The 27,989-nt window shown below is 32.7% G+C and overlaps 2 protein-coding genes and 1 non-coding gene across 3 annotated transcripts; 2 read left to right on the top strand and 1 right to left on the bottom strand.

Annotated features, from left to right (window-relative positions):
- Window positions 1-6,807: 6,807 nt before the first annotated feature.
- Window positions 6,808-10,444, top strand: LOC146883615 (uncharacterized). Its single transcript, XM_085666652.1, has 3 exons — window positions 6,808-7,315; window positions 8,122-8,406; window positions 9,975-10,444. The coding sequence occupies exons 1-3, from the start codon at window positions 6,808-6,810 to the stop codon at window positions 10,442-10,444; spliced, it is 1,263 nt and encodes a 420-aa protein (XP_085522778.1).
- On the bottom strand, window positions 7,120-7,226 carry LOC114164907 (small nucleolar RNA R71). Its single transcript, XR_003599642.1, has one exon. It is a non-coding gene; the product is annotated as a small nucleolar RNA R71 (small nucleolar RNA).
- Window positions 10,445-14,952: 4,508 nt separating the features above from the next.
- ELO3 (radical SAM domain-containing protein / GCN5-related N-acetyltransferase (GNAT) family protein) lies at window positions 14,953-19,848 on the top strand. Its single transcript, XM_028048914.2, has 9 exons — window positions 14,953-15,533; window positions 16,770-16,839; window positions 16,944-17,116; window positions 17,484-17,658; window positions 18,189-18,355; window positions 18,479-18,698; window positions 18,810-18,914; window positions 19,046-19,198; window positions 19,462-19,848. Exons 1-9 carry the CDS (start codon window positions 15,070-15,072, stop codon window positions 19,621-19,623), a joined length of 1,689 nt encoding a protein of 562 aa, XP_027904715.1. The 5' UTR covers window positions 14,953-15,069; the 3' UTR covers window positions 19,624-19,848.
- The last annotated feature ends 8,141 nt before the right edge of the window (window positions 19,849-27,989 follow it).

Below are 27,989 nucleotides of genomic sequence, written 5' to 3'. Positions count from 1 at the left end.
AATTTCATGATGTACTTTTCATTTTTGTTTTAATTCTGCTATGTTTTTATTTGTATCAGTTTCCCTAATACACCCTTATGTTACTACTTCAATTAAAATTTTCCTCTTTCCAAACTGATCGACGCATTAACTTCATTTGATGAATCCAAAGGGGGAGAAAAAAATTAGTAAAATTGAGTTAAAAGTGGAAAACCTAAAATAAATTTATTGGAACAATGTAATACTGCAAATTTAATCTGAAATCTGAATTTAAATCACATTATAAGTGATAGGGGAGCATATGCATATGTGATATTTATGTATGCTTGTGTGCTTTGGCTTGGGTGTGTATTTGTATGTTGGTATCTTATGTGTAAAAACTCTTTTAGGTTTCTCTATGGATCTTAGCTCATCAATTAGACTCGAGAATGTTGGCACAAGTAAGCTTGAAGCAAAGAATTGATAAAGTCATGCACATGAAGATCACATGTGTTTGATGAAGATTGATGAAGATCCACTTGAAGATTATGTTATTAGTGTATTAAATCTGAAAATAATGTGTTAAATATAATGATTATGTGTTATATCATGTTGGTAGGCTATATGACATAGGTTAGATCTCTTATTAGTCTTAGTGTGTCTCTTTTAATATGTTAAAATGGTTTTTAACAGGTTAAAAGGCTTGTAGTATATAGTTTCTGGTATGAATTCATATAATAAGTTGAATTATTTTTTAATTGATTGATTTCACTTAACTCCAATGAAATAAGCTGACTGTACTAAAAATTCAATTGGTTAATTTCATTTAAATCAGACTATATATGCTATGTTTTCAAGAGTAGAGGTGAAATTCTGAGTTTTAGAGCGCGAAAACTTGTCATTTTCTCGGGAAAACTCTCTCTCTCTCTCTCTCTGATACACAACTACAACATGTAGATTGAAGATCTTTGTTGATCTTGGAGGCATTTTGAATTGTGAGTAGCTTGAAGAACACATGTATGGTTGGTTAGGGAGAGCCACCATCAAGTTTGGATGTTCTTGTGCCTCTAATTGTTTGCGTGATGTGATTTTAGGTCGGTAAGTGTGATTCTTGCAGTGTGATTGTTTGTGTGAGTCAAAAATCTTGTGAGTTTCTTTGTTCAAAAGTGTAATCTTGGTGTGTGATTTGTAAAACTTTTGAATATATTGGAAACTAGTATAGAAAAAACTATGCAATTCTCTTGGTAAACTGGATGTAGCTCTGTGATTGAGTAAACTAGTATAGAAAAAACTATGCAATTCTCTTTCCTTCTTCTCACTCTCTTTGAATCACTCTAAAAACTCAAGAAAACAAAGGAATTCATTATTTGTTGTGCTTTAATGCATTATTATGTAATCTAAGGTTGTATACTTGTTAGAAATATTGATTGGAACAAGTCTTGTATGTAAAAGTTTGTTGTTTGAGTTAAATATGCAAATTCGGCATTCTGCATAAAATCCTAGGATTTTAGCCGACTTATTTGAAATTTTAATCGACTATTTCATAGCTCAAGAACAATTAGTTAGTTGTTTTATTTTTTGACCGATTGAAAGTGTACTGTTCTGCAGCTTTTACATTCTAATTCTCCAATCTATTGATTCAATTAAGAGGGATTTTATGCTTTCGAAAAAGTTTTAAACAGCCAATTCAACCCCCTCTTGGCTTGAATCACCATTTCAAAACTAACACCACTGGCTTGTTGCCTTAAGTCAACTTGAAGAACTCCATTTCCTTAGCGTATCTCACGCTATCAGGGAAGTACTCGGAAAGAAACTTCTTCTTGAAAGCCTCCTAGGTGATTGGTTCCCTCTTCTCCTCCATGACTAGCTTCATGCTAGTCCACTAGTGCTCTACCTCTCAAGTGAGCATGTACACTGTGAAAGCAAGCCTACTCGCATCGGGACACGTCTGGGCATCAAAGATCCTCTCCTTATCCTTCATCCACTAATAAGCTAGATCTGGACTGGTCTTGCCATTGAACTTGGTGGGTTGATGCTTTAGAAAATCCTCCAAACTCCATTCTAGGGTGGAGCATAAGGAGCTTGGACAGGACTAGCTGCAATGTTTTCCTCCATATGCTGCCTTTGGACGACCTTATAAGCTAGCCTTGCAGCCTCCATCTGCTGCAAAACTAGTTGTTGCTGCTCCAAAGACGTCTCCTAACGCTGCATGGAAGCCTCATGTTGATGTAACTTAGCATTACTCTTCTAGGTCAAAGCTGCAACCATAGCCTCGATCGCCCTAGCTATATCGGGCAGATCTACCTAAGGGGGTGGAAGAGGTAGTATAGGAGGTGCCATAACTCTGCTCACACAGAAGGAAACCATCAGTCTAACTTGAATAGACCAAGAAGTTAGCTAAAAAACACACGAGGAAGACATAAAAAAAACATGCATAAGCCCACAAATTTCTAAGGAACGAAGGCTTTGATACCATAAAAAGTGACATCCCATTTAATAGAATAATTTTAATAAATAAAAAATCACATATCATAATAAAATAGAGCAAATAGCAAAATGTATTTTAGAATTTAACCATTATAGTCATCCCAAAATATACTTAAAACAAAAGTACCATGGGCACAAAACAATATCATAAACATGTCTTAAAACATAAATTAAATTGGCAAAAGATTGCTCAACAGAGCAAGGAATTACATAAGACCAATTTTTCAAAAGATGCTCAAAAGAGCAATAACAAACAAGCCTAAACTACACAACAACATTTTCGTTGTCTTGATGATCACTAGGGGTCTCCACATTTGCTCACACCAACATTTAGTGATCATTGCAAAAAGAAAAACACAACAAGGAAACAAACACAAAAATAAAGAAGGGTAAGCTAGTGTATTTTCATATGTAAATATAGTTACATAAGTGCACCACCCAAGAAACACATACATGAAAAAAAAAGAAACATTAACTCACAAAGTTTTCACTCACTTAAACACTCAACTAACTCTTGACTCGATATCCAGATTATACGCTTGATATAGAATTCTAACGAAGTATGCACCTGCATTGTTTTCTAAACTCTATAGAGTCTAGCCACAAGGGGTTATCACCCAATCAATCACAAGGTTAATCCCAATATGTCTTAGGTTCAAAGACCTCCTAAGACTAGGATCTCCTTCCACTCTCACCACATAATCACTCTACTCTACGTGAGTGTGAGTGATTATTAGAGTTCAGAATACCTTCCTTATCTAGACATCTCCTATATCAAGGCATACACTAACCACACCATCACTAAGAATTTCCCTTGAAACTCTTTTACCATCAACATTCCACATGTTATCTCAAATTAATTATCATCCCGAGCTAAACATATCAAGTACAGGTCAAAAAAATGCCACATCATTCATGCATAGCTTCATACATCATATTTTTAACGTTAACTCAATCAATCACAAGTTAAAGTAAGGAATTAAAATTTTGCATCAATTCTCGCTTAAGCTAAACTGATCTCACTTAAACTAAAAATTCTCACTTATGCTAGACTGGTCTCGCTTAAGCTAGACTTATCTCGCTTAAGCTAGAATGATCTCGCTTAAGCTAGACTAATCTCGCTTAAGCTAAAATTCGAACAGAGAGCAAAGAGAAATTCAATTATTCTCGCTTAAGCTAGACTTATCTTGCTTAAGCTAGAAATTCTCGCTTAAGCTACACTAATCTCGCTTAAGCTAGAAATTCTCGCTTAAACTAGATTGATCAACATGCAAAAACCCAAAATCCCAACCAACAAAAATAAAAAAACACAACCACGAACATGCACTAGTGTAAAATATATATATATATATATATATATATATATATATATATATATATATATATATATATATATATATATATATATATATATATATATATATATATATATATATATTAGATCGGTTCTGGAATGCATATTAAATCGATTCCGTAACCGATCTAATATACAACGATGTAATATGTATAAGAGATATTAGATCGGTTCTAACACAACCGATCTAATACTTTAAACTAGAAAGAAAAATTAGACATGCACTCACACTCCTTGTCTCAACTTAAATGACTGAAATTTAATATGCAAACACAACAATTAAAGACAGATAATCAATACAAATTACACCAAAGCAGAAAACATCTCCACAAAATTTTAGATTTTCATTCCCAAATCAAACTGAACACTAAACAGTAAATCATCCCAGAAAATTAAAAATTCATCTGAGCATATCTATATGGTTTCAACAGGCCCTTAACCTACCCCCAATCAACCCTAATCATCCTTGGAATAAACCCAAATCAAGAAAAAAACAAAACAGATAAACAGGGTGGAGGCACGAGCAGCGGCGGAGGCGAGACGCGAGCAGCAACGGTGGCGAGACGCGAGCAGTAACAGAGGCGATACGCGAGCAACGGCGGAGACGAGATGGGAGCAACGGAGCAGCGGCGATGAGGTCTGGTGGTGAGCAACGGTAGCGAGGAAGAAGAGAAAGAAGAGAAGTTGTTGTGACAATGAAAAGGGTTTTCACGTTTTTGTTAAATCTGCGAAGAGTATTAGATTGGTTATATAGAGAACCGATTTAAAATTTACATATTTGATCGGTTAAAAATTCAACCAATCTTATATGCTTCCTAGTATTTACAAGTTTGCCTCCAAGTTTTTCTTTATATCGGTTTTCACATAACCGATTTAATATCCTGTTTTAGAATGTCCTTTTTGCACTAGTGATGAAACCAACATTTTAAGCACGATTCAAAACCAAAAACACGCAAAACACTTAAAAAAGTTTTAAAGCCCTAGCTTCCCTTACCTTGACTAAGAGCTAAACTTGAGGGGGGGGGGGGAAACACTAAGAAAAAGAGCACCACAACTTCAGAAGCAAACTTGAGGGCTAAGAAATAGGAACACAAGAATGAAGATGAGGTTTTAAGGAAGAACCCATGAATGAACCAATGTAATAGAGTTGGAAAAGGAGAAAAACAGAAGTTTAAGCTCAACTTACATGGAGGAAAGACAGTTCCGCTAGTTAGGGGAGGGTTTCACAGCTGCCCTAGCACAACTTCTGTTTCAAAAAAAGGAGAAAGTAAGTAATTTGTTGCTAGGTGAGGAGACATAATTGAAGGTAAGTGAGTAGTTGTAAGAGTCTTGGGGGGAAACAAGTGAGCTGACTTTGGCCCTTTTTAATGAAACTAGGCCCAATATTTTAAAACAGATAATTGGTGATGAGTCATTATTTTACCTTATTCCATTGCCCTTTCGTGCCCATCTTGATGTTTGTTTCGTGCTTAATTGTCTTCTATTAGTGCATTTTCCTCAATTGGTCTTCATTGGGCCATTTTTCTAAATTTTGAGTAATTTGGCATTAATTGGTCTAATCTTTGTTTCTAATTATTTTTAGGTATTTTATGGAGCAAATTTTGGAGCTTGGACACTAATCTTAAGATGAGAAGAGAGTTTTCACATCATTCTCACGTTTGTGCCATGTCAATGAGCCTGTCCACGTCACTATGCCACCATTTTCAACCCATAGTGGCATTTTTTTAATTATGAATGAAAAAATGGCAGTTTTATAAATATGAGCAACTGTGGTGATGTGACCACATTTTTAGGTCTTCTTTCTCATGGGAAACCACCTTCTTCTTCCCCCATTCTCCATTTTTACATTTTTAGAGAGCACCCAATTAGGGTTTTTGTTTTCCACTCATTTTCCACACATTATTTAGCATTTTGCACTGTTTCAATCCATTTTCTTCATTGTGGTGATGTATTTTCGTTTGCCTTTGCTTTGTAATTTGAATTCCATGGATTTCTGATTTAGTGTATTACCTACTTGAAGGAGATGTAATTAAGCTTTGAGGTTCTGTTTTGCATTTGTGTTTTACCTCTCTTCATCTTGATTTTGTGATGAATGGTTATTCTTATTCTGTTAATGTTTAATTTACAGATTGGGTAATGTGTTCTTGGTGATTTCGTTCATGCTTAATGAATTAGGTTGGCTGCCAAAGATGAATAGATGTATGTTTTGCTTAATTGCGTTTTGGAACATGTTTTTGACCCTCACTTAGTGGGTTTGAACGAGTGGATTGGGTGAGACCAGAACCCTAATTATGTGACCTATGATAAGTGGAATTGTATTCAAATTCAAGGAAGTCAATATTGTTTTTAATATATTTTATTAACATTTGCAAAACTGTTTAATTTATTTTCATAATTCTGGAATTCGAATCTGCCAAACACCCCCCCCCTTGTGTTGAATTGCATCTGGAAAACAAACTTTGAATGAATGGTTTGGTCATTGGAAGACGACCTTGGGTTAATGCAAGCGGGTAGGCCTTTTTAGAATCTCCAAATAAAGTCGTTTTCCTATTTTACTAATTTTTCTTGGTTTTTTTCCTATTTTTTAGCCAAACTTTGTGTGTTTTGTTTGTGTAGTTAGGATTTTCAATTGAGCTTCAAAATTCTTTTGACACCTATTCATGATTTTAAGATTTTTGTCAAATATTTTCAGGCCATTCTGAGGTACTTCGATTTATGTCAATTTTATCCCTGGTTGACTTTTTGTTGACTTTTGATGATTTAGATTAATTAGTGCTTGACTAGGGGGAATCCTGGTATTTTACAATCATTGGATCCTGAAATTGATAGAAACTTCCACAGAGGAGTTGGGAGTAATAGGAATCATCTTTGCATCCTGCATATTTTGTGACTTTTCCTAATTCAGCTGATACTCATATTTTTGTGCATTCTGATCATTCTGAGCATACTGAGCATATTGAGATACTGAGTATTCTGATCATTTTGATATTCATTTTGATAATGATAACATGGCTCAACCTCCACCTCCACCTCATGAGAGGACAATGAGTGAGCTGACTGCACTTGAGTTCACTTATGACTCATTATGCATTCAGTATTCTGAGGAGGAAGTCCCTTATGTTTTGAAAACTGGATTAATCCACTTGTTGCCAAAGTTTCATGGCCTTGCAGGTAAGGACCTGTGTAAGCACTTGAAGCAGTTCCATGTTGTGTGTTCTACCATGAAGCCCGCAAATGTCCAAGACAATCATGCGTACTTGAAGGCTTTTCCTTATTTTTTGGAGGGCAATGCAAAATTCTTCCAAGCGTCTAGAACCACAACCATAAGAAATGATATTTCTGGCATTAAGCAGCAGTCTAGGGAAAGCCTCTATGAATATTGGGAGAGGTTCAAGAATTTGTGTTCTAGTTGCCCCCACCACCAGATATCTAAGCCTTTGCTTCTTCAATATTTTTATGAAAGCTTGCACCATATGGATAGAAGCATGATTGATGCTGCAAGTGGTGGTGCTCTTAGTAATTCGACCCTAGCAGCAACGAGGCAATTGATTGAGGGATACCATAGTTGTTAGAGGGTTTCATGATGTAGGAGTAGCTGAGTACATTAAGAAGTTGGAGACCTAGATAAATGCTCTTACCACTTTAGTCAATCAACTTGCTGCAAACCAGAGGACTACACCTTCTACTACAAGAGTTTACGGCATCTGCACGTCAGTTGATCATTTCACTAATTCTTGCCCCGCCTTGCAACAGATCACGACTTTTGCACCTTCTAATACTCCTCAAGCCTATGTTGCCAACATTTTCAACAATAGGCCACCTCAACAAAACCAGTAAAACCATGATTTGTCCACTAACAGATACAATCTAGGTTGGAGAAATCATCCAAATTTGAAATGGGGCAACCAACAACAACAGCAAAACTAACGGGTTCAAAAAGTGCAGCCACCTCCTCACCAACAACAAAGAGTTGCACTTGCACAAGCTGCCTCAGTTCCACCTGTTCCTACTGCCACAACTCCTGTTGCACCTTCATCTTTTACTTCATTAGAGGAGTTGGTGAGGATGATGACCTTTCAAAATATGCAATTCCAACAGGAGACTAGAGCTTCAATTCAGAGTTTGACAAATCAAATGGGGCAGATGGCCACTTAGATAAACCAAGCACAAGCTTAGAATTCTAACAAGATGCCATCACAAATAGTTGAGAATCTGAGAAATATGAGTGCTTTCACATTGAGATCTAGGAAGAAGATTGAAGTTCTCACTCCTTATCCTACACTTGAAACGAAAATTAACCCTAAAGCGTGATACTCATGTAGCCGGTCCTTACATATCTAGTGTGCCTTCTACGCCTTCCACATCTACTGTTGCGCCTCTCATCCCTCTTCCTTTCCCTCCAAAAGCTATTCCAAGCAAAAAGATGGAAGAGGTTGACAGGGAGATCTTAGAAACATTCAGGAAGGTGGAGGTAAACATACCTTTGTTGGTTGTCATTAAACAAATTCCTAGATATGCAAAGTTCTTGAAGGAGTTGTACACGCACAAGCGAAGGCTAAAGGGAAATGATACGATCAGCATGGGGAGAAATGTGTCAGCACTAATAGGTAAATTTGTTCCTCAGATTCCTGAGAACTGCATGTTAGTTTTGAAATGGTGATTTAAGCCAAGAACGGGGGGTTGAATTGACTATTTAAAAGTTTTTCGAAAGCTTAAAACTCTTTTCAATTGAATCAAATAGACTAGAAAGTTAGGATATAAAAGCTGCAAACCAGTACACTTTCAATCAGTCAAAAAATAAAACAGCAGACTAATTTGTTCTTGAGTTATGAAATAGTCGATTAAAATGACAAATCAGTCAGCTAAAATACTTGGAATTTATGCAGAATACAGAATTTGCAGATTTAACTAAAACATGAATCTTTTACATACAAGACTTGTTCCAATCAATATTTCTAACCATTATACAGCCTCAGATTACACAAGAACGCATTAAAACACAACAAAGAGTGGATTACTTGATTTTCTTGAGATTTTAAAGTGATTCAAAGTGAGTGAGATGAGGAAAAGAGAATTGCACAATTGTTTTCATACTGGTTCACTCAATAACAGAGCTACATCTAGTTCATCAGGACAACTTGAGCCTGGTTTCCATTATATTCAAAAGTTTTACAAATCAAACACCAAGATTAGACTTTTGAACAAAGAACCACACAAGATTTTTGACTCACAAAAATCTAGACAACTACACTGCAAGAATCACACTTACAGACCTGAAATCACACCAGGCAAACAACTAGAGGCACAAGAACATCCAAACCTGATGGTGGCTCTCCCTGGCCAACCATACATATGTTCTTAGAGCTACTCACAAGCCAAAATGCCTCCAAGATCAAACAAGATCTTCAAACTTTACGTCGCAGTTGTGTAGTGCAGAGAGAGTTTTCCAGAGAAAAATGACAAAATTTTACGCTCAAAAACTTAGAAAACTTAACTCTACTTTAAAAAACACAACATATATAGTTTGGTTTAAGTGAAATTAGTCGATTGAATTTTTTTTACAGTCAGCTGATTTCACTTGACTTAAGTGAAATTAGCCGATTGAAAAGTAATTCAACTAACTCAATGCATTCATACTAGAAACTATATACTTCAAGCCTTTTAACCTATTAAAACCCATTTTAACAGATTAAAAGAGACACACTAAGGCTAACAAGACATCTAACCTATGTCATATAGCCTACCAACATGATATAACACTAAAACATTACATTTAACATATTATTTCCATATTTAACACACTAAAAACTTAATCTTCAAGTGGATCTTTATCAATCTTCATCAAACACATATGATCTTCATGCACATGGCTTTATCAATTCTTTGCTTCAAGCTTGCTTGTGCCAACAATGCAAGGACCTAAGTACATTTTGTGTACCTTGCATCATAGGTAACAATAAATTTGAAAATGCAATGCTTGATCTTGGTGCTTCGATAAATTTAATGCCTCTATCTATTTTTAAATCTCTTTCTCTTGGACCCTTGCAACCTACGGGTGTGGTGATTCAGTTGGCAAATCAAAGTGTTGCCCACCCCGTAGGTTTAGTTGATGATGTTCTGGTTCGTGTTGGTAAATTGATTTTCCTTGCTGATTTTTATATTCTTGATATGTAAGAGGGATTTTCACATGGTTCTACACCAATCATTTTAGGCATACCATTTCTAAAAACTGCACGAACCAAGATTGATGTCCATGCAAGTACTTTGTCCCCGAAGTTTGATGATATTGTGGTGCGATTTAATATTTTGGATGCCATGAAACATCCATTTGAGGACCGCTCTATTTTTCACGTTGATATCATTGATGATGCTGTTGATGGACATATTTCTGATTTCCACCTTTTGCATTGCATGAAATATTCATTTGTGTCTGAATTGTCTGGATTTGCAAGCATTGGTGTTGATTCTAATTCATATTGTTATTCTGATTTTGATGTTGATTCTGAGTTTGACTCTCTAGGTGTTGTACCATATGATTTAGATGTTACACGATCAGAATGCACTAACCATGTTGTAGGAAGTATATATGCATCTGATTGTTATGTTGAGGTACAGGCTGTGGAACCCATTTACCCTCCCCTCTAGTTCCTTATATTCAATCAACGTCCAACACTCTAGAGTTGAAATCTCTACTAGACAACCTCAAGTATGTCTATTTGAAGGATAAGCAAAGACTGCCTGTGATCATCTCTACCTCCCTCATTGTTGAGCAAAAGTAGAGGTTGTTACAAGTACTCAAAAAGCACAAGAAGGCCATTGGGTGGACATTGGCTGACATTCCTAGTATTTTGCTATTTTTCCTACAAATTTTATTTGGTAGGTAATTCCTTTGTCGGTAATTATTTCCTACAAAATTATAAAATTCGCAAGTATTTCCTACAATTTTTTTGTGAAAAACGTTTTGTGCAAAATATTTTGCAAAAATATTGGAAGCAATTTCTTGCAAACCATTATTCATAACAAAACTTGCAAGTGTTTCCTAATAAAAAATTTTCAAAAGAAAATTGGCAGGAAATATGCATTTTTTTAGTAGTGAACCTTTATAACTAGAGATTAGGGATGGCAACGGGGCGGGGCGGGCACAGGTTTCGCTATCTCATACCCATCCCCATAAAAAAAATTCATCCCCATCCCCATACCCAAACCCAACGGGTATTAAACTTTTGACTCATCCCCATCCCCACCGGGTAACGGGTATAATCTCGTACCCATACCCATACCCATTTTCTTACTACTTCAATATTAATTTTAATTAATTTTTATAAAATAATAAAGTTTTTATGATAAAGGAAACATAATATTATCAAATATTCAATATTAGAATGATGATTGTTTCTTCCATATCAAATACTTTAAAATAAATTATAATTGTTTACATTTTATATAATAATACCAAATAAAATTTCATGAGAACTAAAACAATTATTAAATTTGCAAATATTAATGAAACATAATTGATAAAATTTAAAAATATTTTTTTAAAAATATAAAAGAAAAACAAATATTCAAATTAAAATATATTTTAAATGTTTGTTTACTTCAATCTTTTAAATTCTAATAAATCTTTTTTTTATACACTAATAAAAGTTATAATACATCATTTGATCAAAATGATACAAAGAACATAATTGATATTTTAAATGTTTGTTTACTTCAATCTTTTAAATTCTAATAAATATCTTTTTTATACACTAATAAAAGTTATAATACATCATTTGATCAAAATGATACAAAGAACAAATAATAATCATAATAAAAGTTTAAAATAAATTATAATTGTTTACATTTTAGATTATAATACCAAATAAAGTTTCATGAGAATCAACACATTTATTAAATTTACAAACATTAATGAAACCTAGTTGATAATATTTAAAAATATTTTTTTTAAAGTATAAGCGAAAATCAAATATTCAAATTAAAATATATTTTAAATGTTTGTTTACTTCAATCTTTTAAATTCTAATGAATATCTTTTTTATATACTAATAAAAGTTATAATACATCATTTGATCAAAATGATACAAAGAACAAATAATAATCATAATAAAAGTTTAAAATAAATTATAATTATTTACATTTTAGATTATAATACCAAATAAAATTTCATGAGAACCAACACATTTATTAAATTTGCAAACATTAATGAAACCTAGTTGATGAAATTTAAAAATACTTTTAAAAAAATATAAAAGGAAACAAATATTCAAATTAAAATATATTTTAAATGTTTGTTTACTTCAATATTTTAAATTCTAATGAATCTCTTTTTTATACACTAATAAAAGTTATAATACATTACTTAATCAAAATGATACAAAGAACAAATAATAATCATAATAATAAAATTTTAACATAGATCTTGTATCTTTTGAACTTCAATTATGTTGGATGGTGATAAAAAAATATTAATGACAATTACATTAAATTTTTATATTGTAGTAAATAAAAGTTATTTATATAATTATAGTGAAAAAATTACAGTATGATTGATAATAAGTTAAAAAATAAAAAATAATTAAATTAAATATATCGAAATAGTATTATACATAATGAAAATAAACAAGAAATAAAATATTAAAAAATAAAAAAATGTTTACAAACAATTTAAGAGACTATTGAAAGAAATCGCACAAAAGAAAACAAATGTATAATTAAGGGTATGATAAGTTGAAAAATATCTTAGAGATCTAATAAAACTTTTCAAATATCAACATATATACTTAGTAGTTGAGAAATAACAAAAAATGTTTTAGTGAAATAAAAAAGTTATTCAAATGAAACAAAAACTAATAATAGGAATAATAAGTAAATGATTTTTTTTATATTACTTAGTAAACGAAATGTTTGTGCTATTAAATACTTAAATTGAGAGTATTAAACATTTTCATGTGAAAGAAAAATATACATTAAATAAAAATATTAAAAAATAATAGAAATATTCAAATGTGAGACATAAAATTTTTTAATTAACATACAAAATTAGTTTCATGACAAACCAAATAATTAGAATAAATAAAAAATAATATATATATATATATATATATATGTGTGTGTGTGTGTGTGTGGTTATTTAATTAATTATGAATATTTTAATAATTTAAACGGGGACGGGTAATATGGCGGGGATATGTACATCCCCATACCCAATTGAAAAAGTCGTGGATTTCCCATACCCATACCCATACCCAGTCAATGCGGGGATTCCCCGTCAAAACGGAGACGGGTTCGGGCAATACCCACGGGGACGGGTTTATTTGCCATCTCTGCTAGAGATCACATGAATAAGGTTCATATATGGGTAAAAACAAGTCACTTGTTAGTTTTGATAGCACTAAATTTATTTTAAATCAATTATATCAATTCCTATTGTGTGTGTTAAAGTGCTAGAGTTGACATTATTGAGAGGTTGAACTTTGTGTTTAAAATTCTGTGGTGTAAGAATTTTACTTGAAACAAAGTTTTTAGTGATTTTCATGTCCCTTACAGGTAGTGTATGATTTGCAACATACACTTGATGAAATCACCTATATGAGTGTAGAGTGAGGCCACTTGTATGAGGTCTTGGTGTGATCTCTAAAGTACTCATGAATACCGGGCACGTGCATGACCTAGTAAGTGCCAACGTTAATAACATGAATTGTGGCGGTTAAATATGTTTTTAACCTACATATTTTAAGAATTATTTTTAAGCAATATATATCAATCTTCTATTATAGGGTTAAATATGTTTTTGGTCCTTTAACTTTAAGTGAAAATTGAAATTAGTCCTTTTTTCAAAACATTAGAAGTCACCCATTTTTAGAAATGATGTAGTCATTTTAACCAATTTTTTTGAAGTTTATTTGACGATTTAAACGCGTTTCTCAACTAACATTGAAACGAAAATGTGTCATACGATATAAACAACTTAAATACTATCATGAAACACATTTAAAACTTCAAAATAAACTTAAAAAAATTTAGTTAAAATGACTAAATCCAAACATTTATAAATTAAAAATTAAATTGGACCAAAGATTTGAGATAGACTAATTCTGATTTTCAATGAAAACTAAGAGACAAAAAAACATATTTATCCCTATTATATATTAACATAAATACATGTGTACAACTTTTTTATAATAAAAATAAAAATTATTTTTGTTATGAATGTAAACCTAAATAATTTTTATTGTAGATAGATTTTATTTATTTTGTAAGTAATTCTTTTATTATGATAATTATTTTAGTTTAAAAAAATGGTTAAATTTTAAAAGATAATCAAATTAAAAATAATTAAATTTAAAAAAGTCATTTTAAGAATAAAATTGTTAAAATAATTATTTAAGTTTAGAAAAACTATTATTTAAAAATAAAGTTGATAACCATGTGTACACTAAAAAAATAATGTTTTTTATACAATGATACAGATTAGTGAAAACATATACACGTACATCTATTTCTTTTATTGTGATAAGAAAGAAATATTTTTTTATAATTATTAAAGAATATAATCAAAATAAATAATTTCTATAATTATATTATAGATAATTAATTAAACTTTACAAAATAATTATATAATTTAAAATGTTAAATAATAAAATAATTTATTCTAATAAAGATAAAGATAAAATTGATAAAAAAATATACACACAACAAATAATTATAAAGCCATAGAAAAATCGATGCTTTTAGTAACAGTTATAGATTTATTAATATTTATACATATAAAACTATTATTAGTGGTTTGAAATAATGATTTAAATTTTTAATCAATGTTATATAACATTGTATTTTTTAAATATACTTAATATTATATTAGGAAGAGATAATAATTTAATATTATTAAATTAATATAAAATAAAATTATATTTATTAATAATAAAATAAAATATATCAGACAAGACGGGAAAATAATTATTAATAAATAAATAAAATATAACAGAAATAAATAATTTTATAAAAAATTTTTATAAAAATAACAGTAAAATTTTAAAAAAATTTATAAATAATTATATCTTAAACGATAAAATTAATATTTTAAATGGTGGATCAAAAGAGTATAGATAATATCAAATCTAAAAATATATAGACGAAAATTAAACAAACTCATATCGGGACCTGTTATGAGAATTAACTTCAAGTGGGAAGAGAAGGGTTTGCGAAATAGCTTACCGTTGCACTCCTAAAACCTCGTAACCAACCACGTTTGGGTTTTCCCTCTATCTATGGCGGCGGTGGTGGAGGCGAGGAAGGCTCCACGGCCGGGAAAGGGCGGCTATGAAGCGCACGGCCTGAGCGAGGAAGAAGCGCGTGTTCGAGCAATCGCGGAGATCGTGAACTCCATGGTAGACCTCTCTCACAAGGGCCAGAACGTGGACCTCAACGCGCTCAAGTCCGCAGCGTGCCGCAAGTATGGTCTCGCACGCGCACCTAAGCTCGTGGAGATGATAGCCGCGCTCCCCGATGCGGAGCGCGAAACTCTCCTCCCCAAGCTCCGCGCCAAACCCGTCCGCACCGCCTCCGGAATCGCCGTAGTTGCCGTCATGTCCAAACCGCACCGCTGCCCGCACATCGCCACCACCGGGAACATCTGCGTTTACTGCCCCGGGGGTCCCGACTCCGACTTCGAGTACAGTACTCAGTCCTACACCGGTTACGAACCAACCAGCATGCGCGCGATTCGTGCGAGGTAGGGTTGTGGTGCTTTTTGTCTTTTAGTTTAGGGTAAATTGGAATATTTCAGGGTTGATATTTGAATTAGTTTTAGAATTAGGCTCGAGGTTCGTAGATTGCTAATTGTGCATTTTGATCGGTAAACTAGTTGTTGCTTGTGTGTTTCATCGTGAAGAATAGCTGATTGAAATTAGAATGGTCGTTTGGAAACATTAGGCGTTGTTTTTGTAGTTAAATTAGTTCTTGAGTGTGTATTTCGTTCCTCAAATTAGTAAGTGACCTGAAGGTTATTTTAACCAACAGAATACACATCTAGGGGTATCAAACATATGGATCTTGTCGTGGAAAGTATGTTGGCCAAGCTTAAGGGGCATTTAATCTAGTTTTGACGTTATTAGGGATTAGTTTTACCATTTGCTAAGATATTAATTCAATTAGTACCAAAATGTTATGACATGGTTGACTTATAACCTTGTATTTTAAGTATATTTTCGGATTTTTATTCCTTCTACGAATAAACATATGTTGGTATAGGAAGTAAATGGATCTCAATCAATGTTGTCAATATCGTGAGTAAACTAGCAAACTCGCTTTATCCTGCGAGTAGGGAGGACGATGCTAGCAAATGCGAGCATAGGATCGGGGTGGTGCAGATCGCTATGAGAGTGCGATGCTGCTCGCCAAAAGGAGGGATCGTAGCAGATGCTGCCTTCAAAGTGACGCTCGTTGTTCCAGTCATTCTACTGTTCTGCTATCTCTTTTGCTTTTGCTGTTCTGCTCACTGTATTTTCTTCAAATTCTAGAGAACAGAGGACCTATTTTTAGCTGTAAACAGGATCCCACTACCTAAGACTTATTATGGGTTATTTTTTTCATCTATATTATTTTTAATGCACGGACACTTTTATGAATAAAATTTTTTGCACACTTGTAAGTCATATCAGTTGAATTACGATCTTTTATCCCGTTTCTGATTCTCTTACGAGTTTGATGACATTGATCTCAGTACCTCGTAGGATTAGGTTTTGGCTCTTGACTGGGATACAAATATAGAATGACCGAAAAATATTGCAAAATGTAATTATTATAATAGTATATTTGTAAATTAGACATCTAATGACTTGAACATCACTATTTGTGGGAATTTTAGGGGCTAGACTTGTTTTATTTTGTATACAAACACTCTTTGAAGGATATACATTGTGCCTTGTGCTAATTTTTTGCGATGATATACTTGTGGAACTTGAACTAGGTATAATCCATATGTTCAGGCGAGGAGCAGGATAGATCAGCTTAAGCGTTTGGGCCATAGCGTAGACAAGGTTTGGAGCTAATTTTTGCATCTCTTGAGTATTCCAATCCAAGTGCATGAAATTAGTGTAGATGTACTGTTTAAGTTTCTTACAATTATGGTCATTGTTTTCAGGTTGAGTTTATCTTAATGGGTGGTACCTTCATGTCTCTTCCAGCTGATTACCGTGATTACTTTATAAGAAATCTTCACGATGCTTTGTCTGGGCATACTTCTGTCAATGTGGAAGAGGCAGTAGCTTACTCCGAGCATGGAGCAACCAAATGTATTGGCATGACAATTGAAACGTAAGTTGTCAAGTAATTACATCTGCATTAAATGTGAATGTTTTGAGCCTTGATCTGCTGGTCATGTGCAGTTGTAAATGAATGATGTTCATTTGTCTTTTCTTTTTGTTAATATAAATAATACATCCTTTGCAGATCAACATTTTTTTTTTGTGCAGCGATTAAAGTGATATACTTATATAATATGAAAAGTTATCACTCAGACAGATTGGTTTAATTATGAAATTTCTGGGGTGTTTCTGCATTTCTTGATTGAGCATATTTGTAATTAAGTTAGTGGAAACATATTGGGAAATCTACATGGCAATTAGTGTGCTGTAACACATCTATGATGAGCTTATCAAGTTTGTGCTTCTTAATTTATCAGGAGGCCAGATTATTGTCTTGGGCCTCACTTGCGCCAAATGCTTTCTTATGGTTGTACACGATTGGAGATTGGAGTCCAAAGCACCTATGAGGATGTTGCTCGAGACACAAACAGAGGACACACTGTAGCTGCTGTAGCCGATTGTTTTTGCTTGGCTAAAGATGCTGGTTTCAAGGTTTCTTACTCTTATTTAAATCTATACATTCAGTAGAAAGCATTACTTTGTCCTGACTAACCATTTCCCTATGTGTCTGCTGCATCTTTTTTGTACAAATTTATCGATACATATTTCTAGTCATATATTTTTGTTAAGATATCTTTAATATCTTATTTTTTGTTTCTATTGTTATTATTCTTCATATGTATTTTGGACTTAGTCCATATGTTCTTTATTATAAATACAGCCCCTATATGTAATTTCTACACAAGGGAGATTAATCTCAATCCCTACTTTCTCTATATTCAATAATTTTGAATGAAGTTTTACCGCCTCGTCATATTTGTACAGACTATAACTGGAACAAGCTTTAGATAGATTTATTAGTATGATAAGCCAACTTCGGTGCTACAAATTTTTGACATTTCTGTAGTTGTATTTCCTTTTACACCGCAGACTAGGTTAGTTATGTCTCATGTCATGAATTTTATCCAATCTTCCCCTTTTGTCATTTGATTTATGCTTATTTTTTCCGGCTTTTGTTTTAGGTTGTTGCTCACATGATGCCTGATCTTCCAAATGTTGGTGTTGAGAGGGACATGGAAAGTTTTCGGGAGTTTTTTGAGAGTCCCTTGTTTAGAGCAGATGGGCTTAAAATATATCCTACACTTGTAATTCGTGGAACAGGGCTTTATGAGCTCTGGAAAACTGGCAGGTATTTCAAATATTTATTTTTATTGGACTACATCGCTTCCAGTACTTTTTAATTTTTCTCTTCTTTCTTTAAAAAATTAAACTGTTCTGTAGAAGATAAAAAAAATCATTACTAAAATTGTAGGTATAGAAATTATCCACCAGAGCAACTTGTGGACATCATAGCAAGGATCCTTGCAATGGTACCACCATGGACACGTGTTTATAGAGTTCAGCGGGATATTCCTATGCCTTTGGTTACCTCCGGGGTTGAGAAAGGGAATTTGAGGGAGTTAGCATTAGCTCGAATGGAAGACTTGGGATTGAAATGTCGTGATGTTCGGACCAGGGAAGCTGGAATCCAGGTTATTGTGTAGAGCTGATTGTTTGGGAATTTTATGTAACAAAGATTGCTGACACAATTTGTTTTCTAATACTTTTTGGAGCAGCGGCTAACATTTTCTATCTCTCTGTAGGATATTCACCACCAAATTAGGCCAGAGGAGGTGGAGCTTGTTCGGCGTGATTATATGGCAAATGAGGGTTGGGAAACATTTCTATCATATGAAGATACACGACAAGTAATTCGATCTCCCTTCCTTTATATTTATTGCTAGTACCTTTTTCCCTCTTTAATAGTGAATCAAGTGGTGTCTCAACCTTTTGCCGAAACACAGCAATGACCTTGTGCGAACTCTGTGCTTGCAAACAGGATATCCTTGTCGGTTTGCTGCGTCTGCGAAAATGTGGCCGCAATACTACATGTCCAGAGCTTATGGGGAAGTGTTCAATTGTTCGTGAACTCCATGTTTATGGAACTGCCGTACCAGTTCATGGACGTGATGCTGACAAGCTACAACACCAGGTAATACTGTCGTCTTGCACATATGGAGAGGACATGCAACATGAGTACAAATTTTCAAATTATTTAATTGGATCAAATCAGTAAACAGACTGATTATATTTGCTGACACAATTTTAGAATCTGCAAGCTGCCAAGTTTGTTTACAGAAAACTCTTTAGACGAATTCTAATATTCATTCATACTGTGGCATTTTTATATGTAATCAGATGTCCCTTTTCTATTTTCATGCGTGACCTAGTTTGGACCAAAATTATTGTTAACAGGGTTATGGTACACTTTTAATGGAGGAGGCGGAGCGTATTGCTTGCAGAGAACACAGATCAACAAAAATTGCTGTAATTTCAGGGGTGGGCACACGCCATTATTACAGGAAACTGGGATATGAGCTTGAAGGACCTTACATGGTGAAATATTTAGTGAAATAACAAACTAGTTAATTCTTATGTAATTTTGTAGCATAAGTTAATTATATGTTTCATTTGCCAATCAAAAGACATTAATTTGTGCAGAGTTCCCTAACGTCCCTCCCCTCAATTCTCTCTCAGCTAGATTGGCTTTCATACTTCTCTAGGTTTCTTGAGATTTATTCAATATCTTTTTTATGTCTCTTTTGAGGTTGCATCATCAATTGCACTATAAGTTTGTATTCACTTTCTTGTACGAGTTTGTTACCATATAGGGATGTCTCCATTTGCCATCATATCATCTCTTTCTGGGTGAATAGACGAGTTTTAATAATGAAGAGACCTAATTTACTTTTATATTAATTTTATCTGAACTCGGAAAATTCTTATGGTCTGTTTGATAGAGGAAGGGAAGCGAGAGTTAATTTTGTTTGTTTGGTTGTGAGAGAGAATGAAAAAATAATTTTAAAATTAGAGGGATCTATTAAACTATTTTTTTATCAAATCAATCCAACATTTTGAAAGTTTTTTTTGTTTTACTTTTCAAAGTTTGTTTAAACTTAATTAAATAGCCAAATATTCAGTTTTGATCCGTGCATTTTTTTTAACTTGTTTTTTCTGTTTTTCATTTTCTCATTTTCTTTCTTCAAAATCAAATGTCATTAGTTGGCCAACAAGGATTAATCAATTAGGTTCCCTTAAATGATAGATATTTTTCAGTGTATATATATATATATATATATATATATATATATATATATATATATATATATATATATATATATATATATATATATATATATATATATATATATATATATATATATATATATATATATATATATATATATATTATTTAGAACTTGAATAATGAAGGTCTTACATGTTTGAGAGGTAAAATAATCTACAAACCATGTTAAAGTATGTTATAAGAAATTTCCGTTGTAATGGTTATTTTGATAATATTGGAAATATCGATTAGGATAATTCGAAAGATTCATATTTTCTGTCCCAATCGTAGTTTTAAAATCGATATAGACTAGAGTTAGAATAACGTTTGACTAGTAAATATGAGCACAAATTAGAGATTTGGTGGTGAGATTTTGAATATCTTGAAGTTTATGACCAAAGACAATTCGTTTAGATTAATTAGATAAGTTTAACCAATAATTTATTTTTTATTTAATTTGCTGTGGATATAAATGAGTTAACTACTACATAGAATTGGTTATTGTATTAAATATTGAAGAAAAAGACAACTTATTTTATTATTTTTTGAAACTTTTCAATTACATCAAATTATTTTTAAGTCTCAGTTCTTTTTACATAATTCAATGAATTTTTTCTATTGAATAAATGTGATATTTCTCTTTATAATACATTAATGCAATTTTCTCCTTTTATTTATTTTGTCTTCTTCCTTAGTTGTTCTTGAAGCTTATTTCATGCAGGAGAGAGTCTCAGGTTCAACTCAAACACAAAAACAATTTCATTCTCTTTTTTTTTTTTTCTAGACCTCAATTTGTGAAATTTAAATTTCAAGCAAGCGAAGGAGGTTGATGTTGCTTCCAAATCTTTCCCTACCTTAAGGAGGCCATGAACTCCATCATTATTTTTGAGTTCAAACAAAAGCAATTTCGCCTGAGTCAACGAGTAGTAGGGTTGCTCCATGATAAGATGATGGCACTCCCTGTTAGTCCCAAGGAATGCTTTATTATGAAATGCATTTGTTCTGTCTCCATCGAGGAAATGTAGACATGTGCACCACTTCCCATTTAGGGAACTTTTTCTCCTTGGATCCCTTTACACCATTCTTGTCAACACCTCTGTCCCATAGTTTCATCATTTGATCTAATAAATTTTAAAATGAAGTGTTGAGTTTTAGTAATGATTATAATAAATTTGGTACGAATTGAGATTTTTTATACAATTTATCTTATGGATTTGGCAGAGATCTATCGTAATAAAAATTGATGACAAGCACAATGTTCCATTGACAATGGTGTTTTCAGAGAAGTAAATGATGATGGGTGATAAGGTGTGTGAGATGAGATTGGTGGTGGGAAATAAGTTATGAGAGAAGTTGTTGTGATAGGTAAAATAGCCTTGATCTGAGGACAAGGAACCTCCTACAGAAAAGGAGCAGAGAAATGATAAAAACTTTCTTCTGCCCCTTTTCATTCATGCATTAACAACAATTATATAACAAAAACGGTGAATAACAAACTCCTAACAAACCACTAAAATACTGACATGTGATACATAAATATTCTCTTACTCACTCCCCACTGATCAAAGCTTGTAATAAGTTAAATATCTTGGCATCCTTCGAATCTTTGTTGACATTATTGGGTCAACTATTCCACTAGTCTGGTTGATAGTGTTAGTTTCTTCATTGGGCCTGGATTGCTTGTTATATTTTATATAATTTTATTATATAAAATTATTATTCTCTATTTTATTATTATTGTGGATTAACATTAATAAATAAATAATATTATTTATAAATATCAATTATATTGCACAATTGTTATTAATTTATGGATAATATATATTGGGTTTCTGAGGAACGATCCGTGATGGGTTGGATTGTTCAATGAACGGTCTGTGATGGACCTAAGTATTCAGGAACTTGTTGAGAGGTCCCTGGTCTCTGTTGGTAAGGTTATAAAACTAATACCCATTAATCAGTTTTTTATGAGACGACGTCAGAATATATTTGTAAGATGCGCTCTAGAAAAACCTACCAGAAAGAGAGCAGTATAGTCTCACACGTAAATAATTTCTAATCTTTCATTGATTCGATTTGGAAGATCAGATATCACTTTTATCTATATTGTTCTTAATTACTGATCATCAAGTACGCTTCCGCATACTGCTCTTGTTATTAGGAACTACTCTTAATATTACAATAATATATTATATCGATAATTTGATGCTTCTTATGATTTATTTTGAATTCACAATCTAACAATTGGTATCAGAGCATGTTAGAATTATGATTACGTATGGTATCCAATTGCATCAACTTTAATCTACTTTTTTCCCAATTTTGTGACGAACCCTAATTCAAAATTTAGGGGTTTCATCCCAATTAGTATTCCCGATTAAAAGGTTTCAAACCCTAATTTATTTTTTCTCAAGACTTTATACGCCTCTTGTTTGAGAATTAAGTTCTGAAACTTTGTGGTAAAATTCCCAAATTTGTCTTTCATCTTTTTCGTGAGTTTTCAAACACTGCAATCCCAAAAAAAAAAATAAAATTTCTGAGCCCTAATTTGGGAAAAATCCCCTATCTGCAAAACTCAAATCTGTTCGAACCACTCTCCTTCAATCTCGAACATTTTCTTCTTTGTGCATTGGAGGTACTATTCGTGATGGAGCTTCCAACCTTAGCGCTGTTTTTCGTCGTTGATGGTGCGTTGCTGAAGGTGGAGGTGCGCAATTGTTGCTGCGATGATGGAGGATGCTATCGCGGTGGTGACTGTTCTGGTTGCCACAAATGTCGCCTATGGTGGCGCTGTGTGAACGCAGGAGAGCTCACGGTCGCGTTTGTGACAGCGACTCGAAGCGCTTCTGTCATGTCAGTCCTCGTTCGTTTTCTGGAACGATGGGTCTGGTGGCGCGGTGGCTAGCGTTGGAACGTTCAGAGTTTGTGATTTGGGTTCTCTGTTCTGGCAAGATGGTTTGTTTCGGAGGCACCCTTCTTCTTGCTTTGGTGGCGCTGCTCTTTCTTCTTCTTTGGCGCAATCGCTGAATCGCTGCCACCGTGCAACCATCGTAGATCCATCTTGGGTTACCAATTTGTGGCAATTCCAGGATCCTAATTATGGAATTTTAGAGATTTCATTTTCTTTGAACCTTATGCATTAATTCAGTTTTCTGGTGACTAAGAAATTGTTTTTGGATGATGTTACGAAAGCTGTGATTTGGTTTTATCATAGCATGAATACATGTGATTGGAAAGACTTTTGTCCTCGTGCTAATGGTTTTGCATTGGATTTTGCCGTCAATGGTGGCTCGCGGAAGAGAGAGAGAAAGGGACTTGTTGATGTGGTTTTAATTGAATTTTTATTACAATTGCCACTATTAGCTGCAAGCTAATTTATTAGAATTGATGCAATTGAATTGGATGACTTATGTGAATTGCATATAAATGTATTGCTTTATGGGTCATTAACAAATGCTATTTTGATTTTAAGATTTAGGGTATTTAAGTTTCTTAATTGCTTATTTGAATGGCTTTTGTCTTGGGAAAATCTTTTTACTGTCGATGCAATTATCGATGTGGTTTGCAATCCATATGACCCATGCACATATTCTGTTACTGGAATTAAAATTCATGTTTCGTGTATATTTTGGATGCACTAAAATGATGCATGCGTGTTGTTTGGGAGTTGAAAATAAAGTATCATATAGTTGTTGGATACGTGGATTATTGCTTATAATACATGTGTTAATTGTATTATGTGAATAAGAGTGCAAAAGGAAGCAAAATATGTGAATTTGGATTTGGAATCATGACCATTGAATTGAAATTTTTTTTATTATTCTATTCCCATGTAACAAAATTATTGGAATTGGGATGAGAAAGCCGTGAACAGAACGGAAAATTGAAACGTTGCGTGGCTTATTTTGGATGGATAGCATTTGGTAATAATTGGTGTACACTTAATTCATGCATTGGAAGTTGCGGCTGCACACCAGTATTGCAATGTCTTTGAATTAAGTAATGCAATTAATAATGTCCATAAGTAAAATCTATTGTCACACTTTTTATTTTGATTAAAATTTGATTCCAGTGTTCAATTGGATGTTTGTGCATGAGTTTGAATTTCATTTTTCAAATGGAATTCAATTAGGGACATTTTAATTTTCACTTGTCTTGTATTAGGTTCCTTTATGGCTAATTGAGTGGTTTGATCGAAAAATAAAAGTCCAATTTTAGGTGAATGTGAATTGCATAAACAATTTATTTTATTATTATAAAAATATTTGGTTTTGGTAAATAAATAAATATTTAATTTTTATGATAGTTTAGTATTTTATGAGCAAATTAAATGTTTAGCATTTTATGACCTTATATTCCAAGTGACATCTTTTAAGTAGATGGTTTGGAAAAAATGTTAAACAGTTGTGTTTATGTATATTCATGCATTTCAATTTCAATTGTTTTGGATTTTGACCGTCACATGATGGTGACCATGTGGTCGAAAAATTGTGTCATTATGTTGTATAAATTGCCGAAATATTTCTTTTAAATATTATTATTTCATGCATTATATAATTTTATTATATTTGGTTAAGCATGAATAATATAATTTTATATGATTGTGATCTCACCTATCGTGGGCACAGTTGTATAAGATTTTGTGTGAATGAAATAATTTAATTTTAATTATTTCATGAATAAAACTTAAATTTATATATTATATTCTCGACTTTTGGGTATGAAATTTTTGTACAAGTTCTCTACTATTTTGGTGACGTGATATTATACTTGAAATTAATTTTTTGACCCTTATTTGGAAATGTTATTATTTAACAGTTTGTTCATGCATAATATAATTTTATTATATTTTTTTAAGCATGGGTGATATAATTTTATATGATTGTGAACTTACCTATCGTGAGTACAATTATATGAAATTTTGTGTTAGTTATATGAAATTTTGTGTTAGTTAATTTTATATTACATTAATGTCAATCATGCTCATATGTTATTTTAATTCTTGAGGATATGATGTACTTTGAATTTTATCTTATGTCAATTATTTGTCTTGTACCCTATCAGTATTAGATTTCTTTATGACATGAGTTGTGCATTGTCTTTTATTTCTTAATTATATTTCTTATTTATTATGATTCGGGACCCTTAGGCGGGATCATAGTGGATGAGAAATTTGGTATTCTAGGCATGTTTGACTATGTATTCAGAAACATTAAATTTTATTGCACAATAGTTGTGCATATTAGATGTTTCTTTGTCATTTTGATATCGATTTTTTTGCCCATGCAATTGACTTTGGTCAAAACTTTGAACAAGACAAATTTTGAGGACCAGACAGAATCATTGAACTTGTGTTTGAGAGAAGAAGAGCCTCCCACTTTTACTCTTAATTACTATTAAGTTCATTACTATCAAGATAGCTTCTCGTAAGAAATGGGAACACTAAAATAAAGTGTGTTTAACGTTGTTGAAAAACACTATAAGGAAGTCTATATGGTTCAACCTGATGGCTTTTGTTAAATAAGGTAAAGAGCATTTAGTTTGCAGGTTGAAGAAGTCTATTTATGACTTAGACAAACTTATAGACAATGACATTTGATATTTGGCCGGATGGTCACTTCTTTTTGGCTTCAAGGAAAATACCACAAATCATTGCATTTACTTGAAGGCTAGTGGGAGTCAATTCATCATTATTGTCTTATATGTTGATGATATTCTTCCTGCTTATAGTAGGGTTAAACTTTTGACTGAGACAAAATTTATGTTAAATAGCCACTTTGATACGATGGACCTATGCCTTTGTTGTTCTAGGCATTCATATTTTTATATAGGTCACGTGGCATTCTTGGATTGTTTCAGAGAGGATACATTGATAAAGTACTCAAAGTTTAACATGCATTCTTACTCCTTATGTCAATGTCCTCAAATAGATAATGATAGAGTTGACTTGGAAAAAGTTCCATAATTGCTTCCGCTATTGATAGTTTAATATGTGCTCAAGTTTGTATTCGTCCCGATATTGCTTTTGCTGTTAATGATGTAGGGAGATACTTGAGCGACCCAGGTTTGGGTCATTAGAAAGCCGCTAAAAAGTCTTTAAATATTTGCAGGGAACCAAGGATCACATGTTGACCTATAAGAAGTCTGATCAACTTCAGGTCATTAGTTATTCTGATTCTGTTTTTTCTGATTCTGGTTTTGATGGTTGCCCTGACAACCGAAAATCTATTTTCGGCTTTGGTTTTATGATGGAAGGAGAAGCTATTTCTTGGAAGAGGGTTAACTAAGCTCTTATAGCTGCTCCTAAAGGCAGTATGTTGCATGTTATGAAGCACTTGTCAAAATATGTGGCCTAAAATTTGTTTTTTAACTTTCAAATGGTTGAAAGTATTTCTAGGCTACTTGTAATATATTGTGGAAATACTACTGCCTTGGATTTCTCTCAAAACAACATACGTTCTAATGCTCAAAGCATCTTGATATAAAATTTATGTTTGTTAGAGAGAAAGTTTTAGATTTTCAGACTTGGATTGAACATATTGCTACATAAGATATGTTCGCATATCCACTAACTAAAGGCTTAGCTATTGGAGTTTTTTCAAAATCATGTAACTCATATAGCTGTGGTTAAGTCTTTTGATGTAATGGGTTAGTGGGAGTCTGAGATGTACACCCTATATTATTATGGTTTTCATGAGATGTAAATTTATTAATGATGTTATGTTCATCGCATCTCTTTCGGCATATAAAATGCATGAACCATTTTGGGATCACATATTTATTATGTTTGTTTTTATTCTATTTTATTTATTATCCATTATTTTTGAAATCTAAGCATATGATATGTATCCCTATCGGATATTATCTTTGTGATTCATGCTTATATTTCTTAATTGGTATTTGTGTTTATGTTGTAATTGATATAATTAATTTAGTTATTAATGTTATCCAAGTGGGAGATTGTTATATTTTATATAATTTTATTATATAAAATTATTATTCTCTATTTTATTATTATTGTGGATTAACATTAATAAATAAATAATATTATTTATAAATATCAATTATATTGCACAATTGTTATTAATTTATGGATAATATATATTGGGTTTCTGAGGAACGATCCGTGATGGGTTGGATTGTTCAATGAACGGTCTGTGATGGACTTAAGTATTCAGGAACTTGTTGAGAGGTCCCTGGTCTCTGTTGGTAAGGTTATAAAACTGATACCCATTAATCAGTTTTTTATAGACGACGTCAGAATATATTTGTAAGATGCGCTCTAGAAAAACCTACCAGAAAGAGAGCAGTATAGTCTCACACGTAAATAATTTCTAATCTTTCATTGATTTGATTTGGAAGATCAGGTATCACTTTTATCTATATTGTTCTTAATTACTGATCATCAGGTACGCTTCCGCATACTGCTCTTGTTATTAGGAACTACTCTTAATATTACTAATATATTATATCGATAATTTGATGCTTCTTATGATTTATTTTGAATTCATAATCTAACATTGCTATCATTAGTACTCCTGGGGAAAGTCACCTTGTCCTCAAGTGATAATTCAGTTGCAATTCATTCTAGTCTTCCCAAGTGGTGTCTTCCGAGTCCAATCCTTTCCGCTGTACCAAAACAAATTTCACAGGAGGG

The sequence above is a fragment of the Vigna unguiculata genome, chromosome 9, assembly GCF_037176805.1.
Source record: "Vigna unguiculata cultivar grain cowpea cultivar isolate G323 ecotype 2 chromosome 9, ASM3717680v1, whole genome shotgun sequence".
NCBI lineage: Eukaryota > Viridiplantae > Streptophyta > Magnoliopsida > Fabales > Fabaceae > Vigna > Vigna unguiculata.
Note: the sequence above shows the minus strand (reverse complement) of the source record. Positions and strands in the feature narration are given on the sequence as shown.

Coding starts and splice junctions, on each gene's coding strand:
- ELO3 (XM_028048914.2), top strand. CDS start 15,070: ATGGCGGCGGTGGTGGAGGCGAGGAAGGCTCCACGGCCGGGAAAGGGC. Junction 18,356..18,478: donor GAGCTCTGGAAAACTGGCAG/GTATTTCAAATA, acceptor CTAAAATTGTAG/GTATAGAAATTATCCACCAG. Junction 19,199..19,461: donor CTGACAAGCTACAACACCAG/GTAATACTGTCG, acceptor TATTGTTAACAG/GGTTATGGTACACTTTTAAT.
- LOC146883615 (XM_085666652.1), top strand. CDS start 6,808: ATGGCTCAACCTCCACCTCCACCTCATGAGAGGACAATGAGTGAGCTG. Junction 7,316..8,121: donor TGCAAGTGGTGGTGCTCTTA/GTAATTCGACCC, acceptor ATACTCATGTAG/CCGGTCCTTACATATCTAGT. Junction 8,407..9,974: donor AAATGTGTCAGCACTAATAG/GTAAATTTGTTC, acceptor TTGATATGTAAG/AGGGATTTTCACATGGTTCT.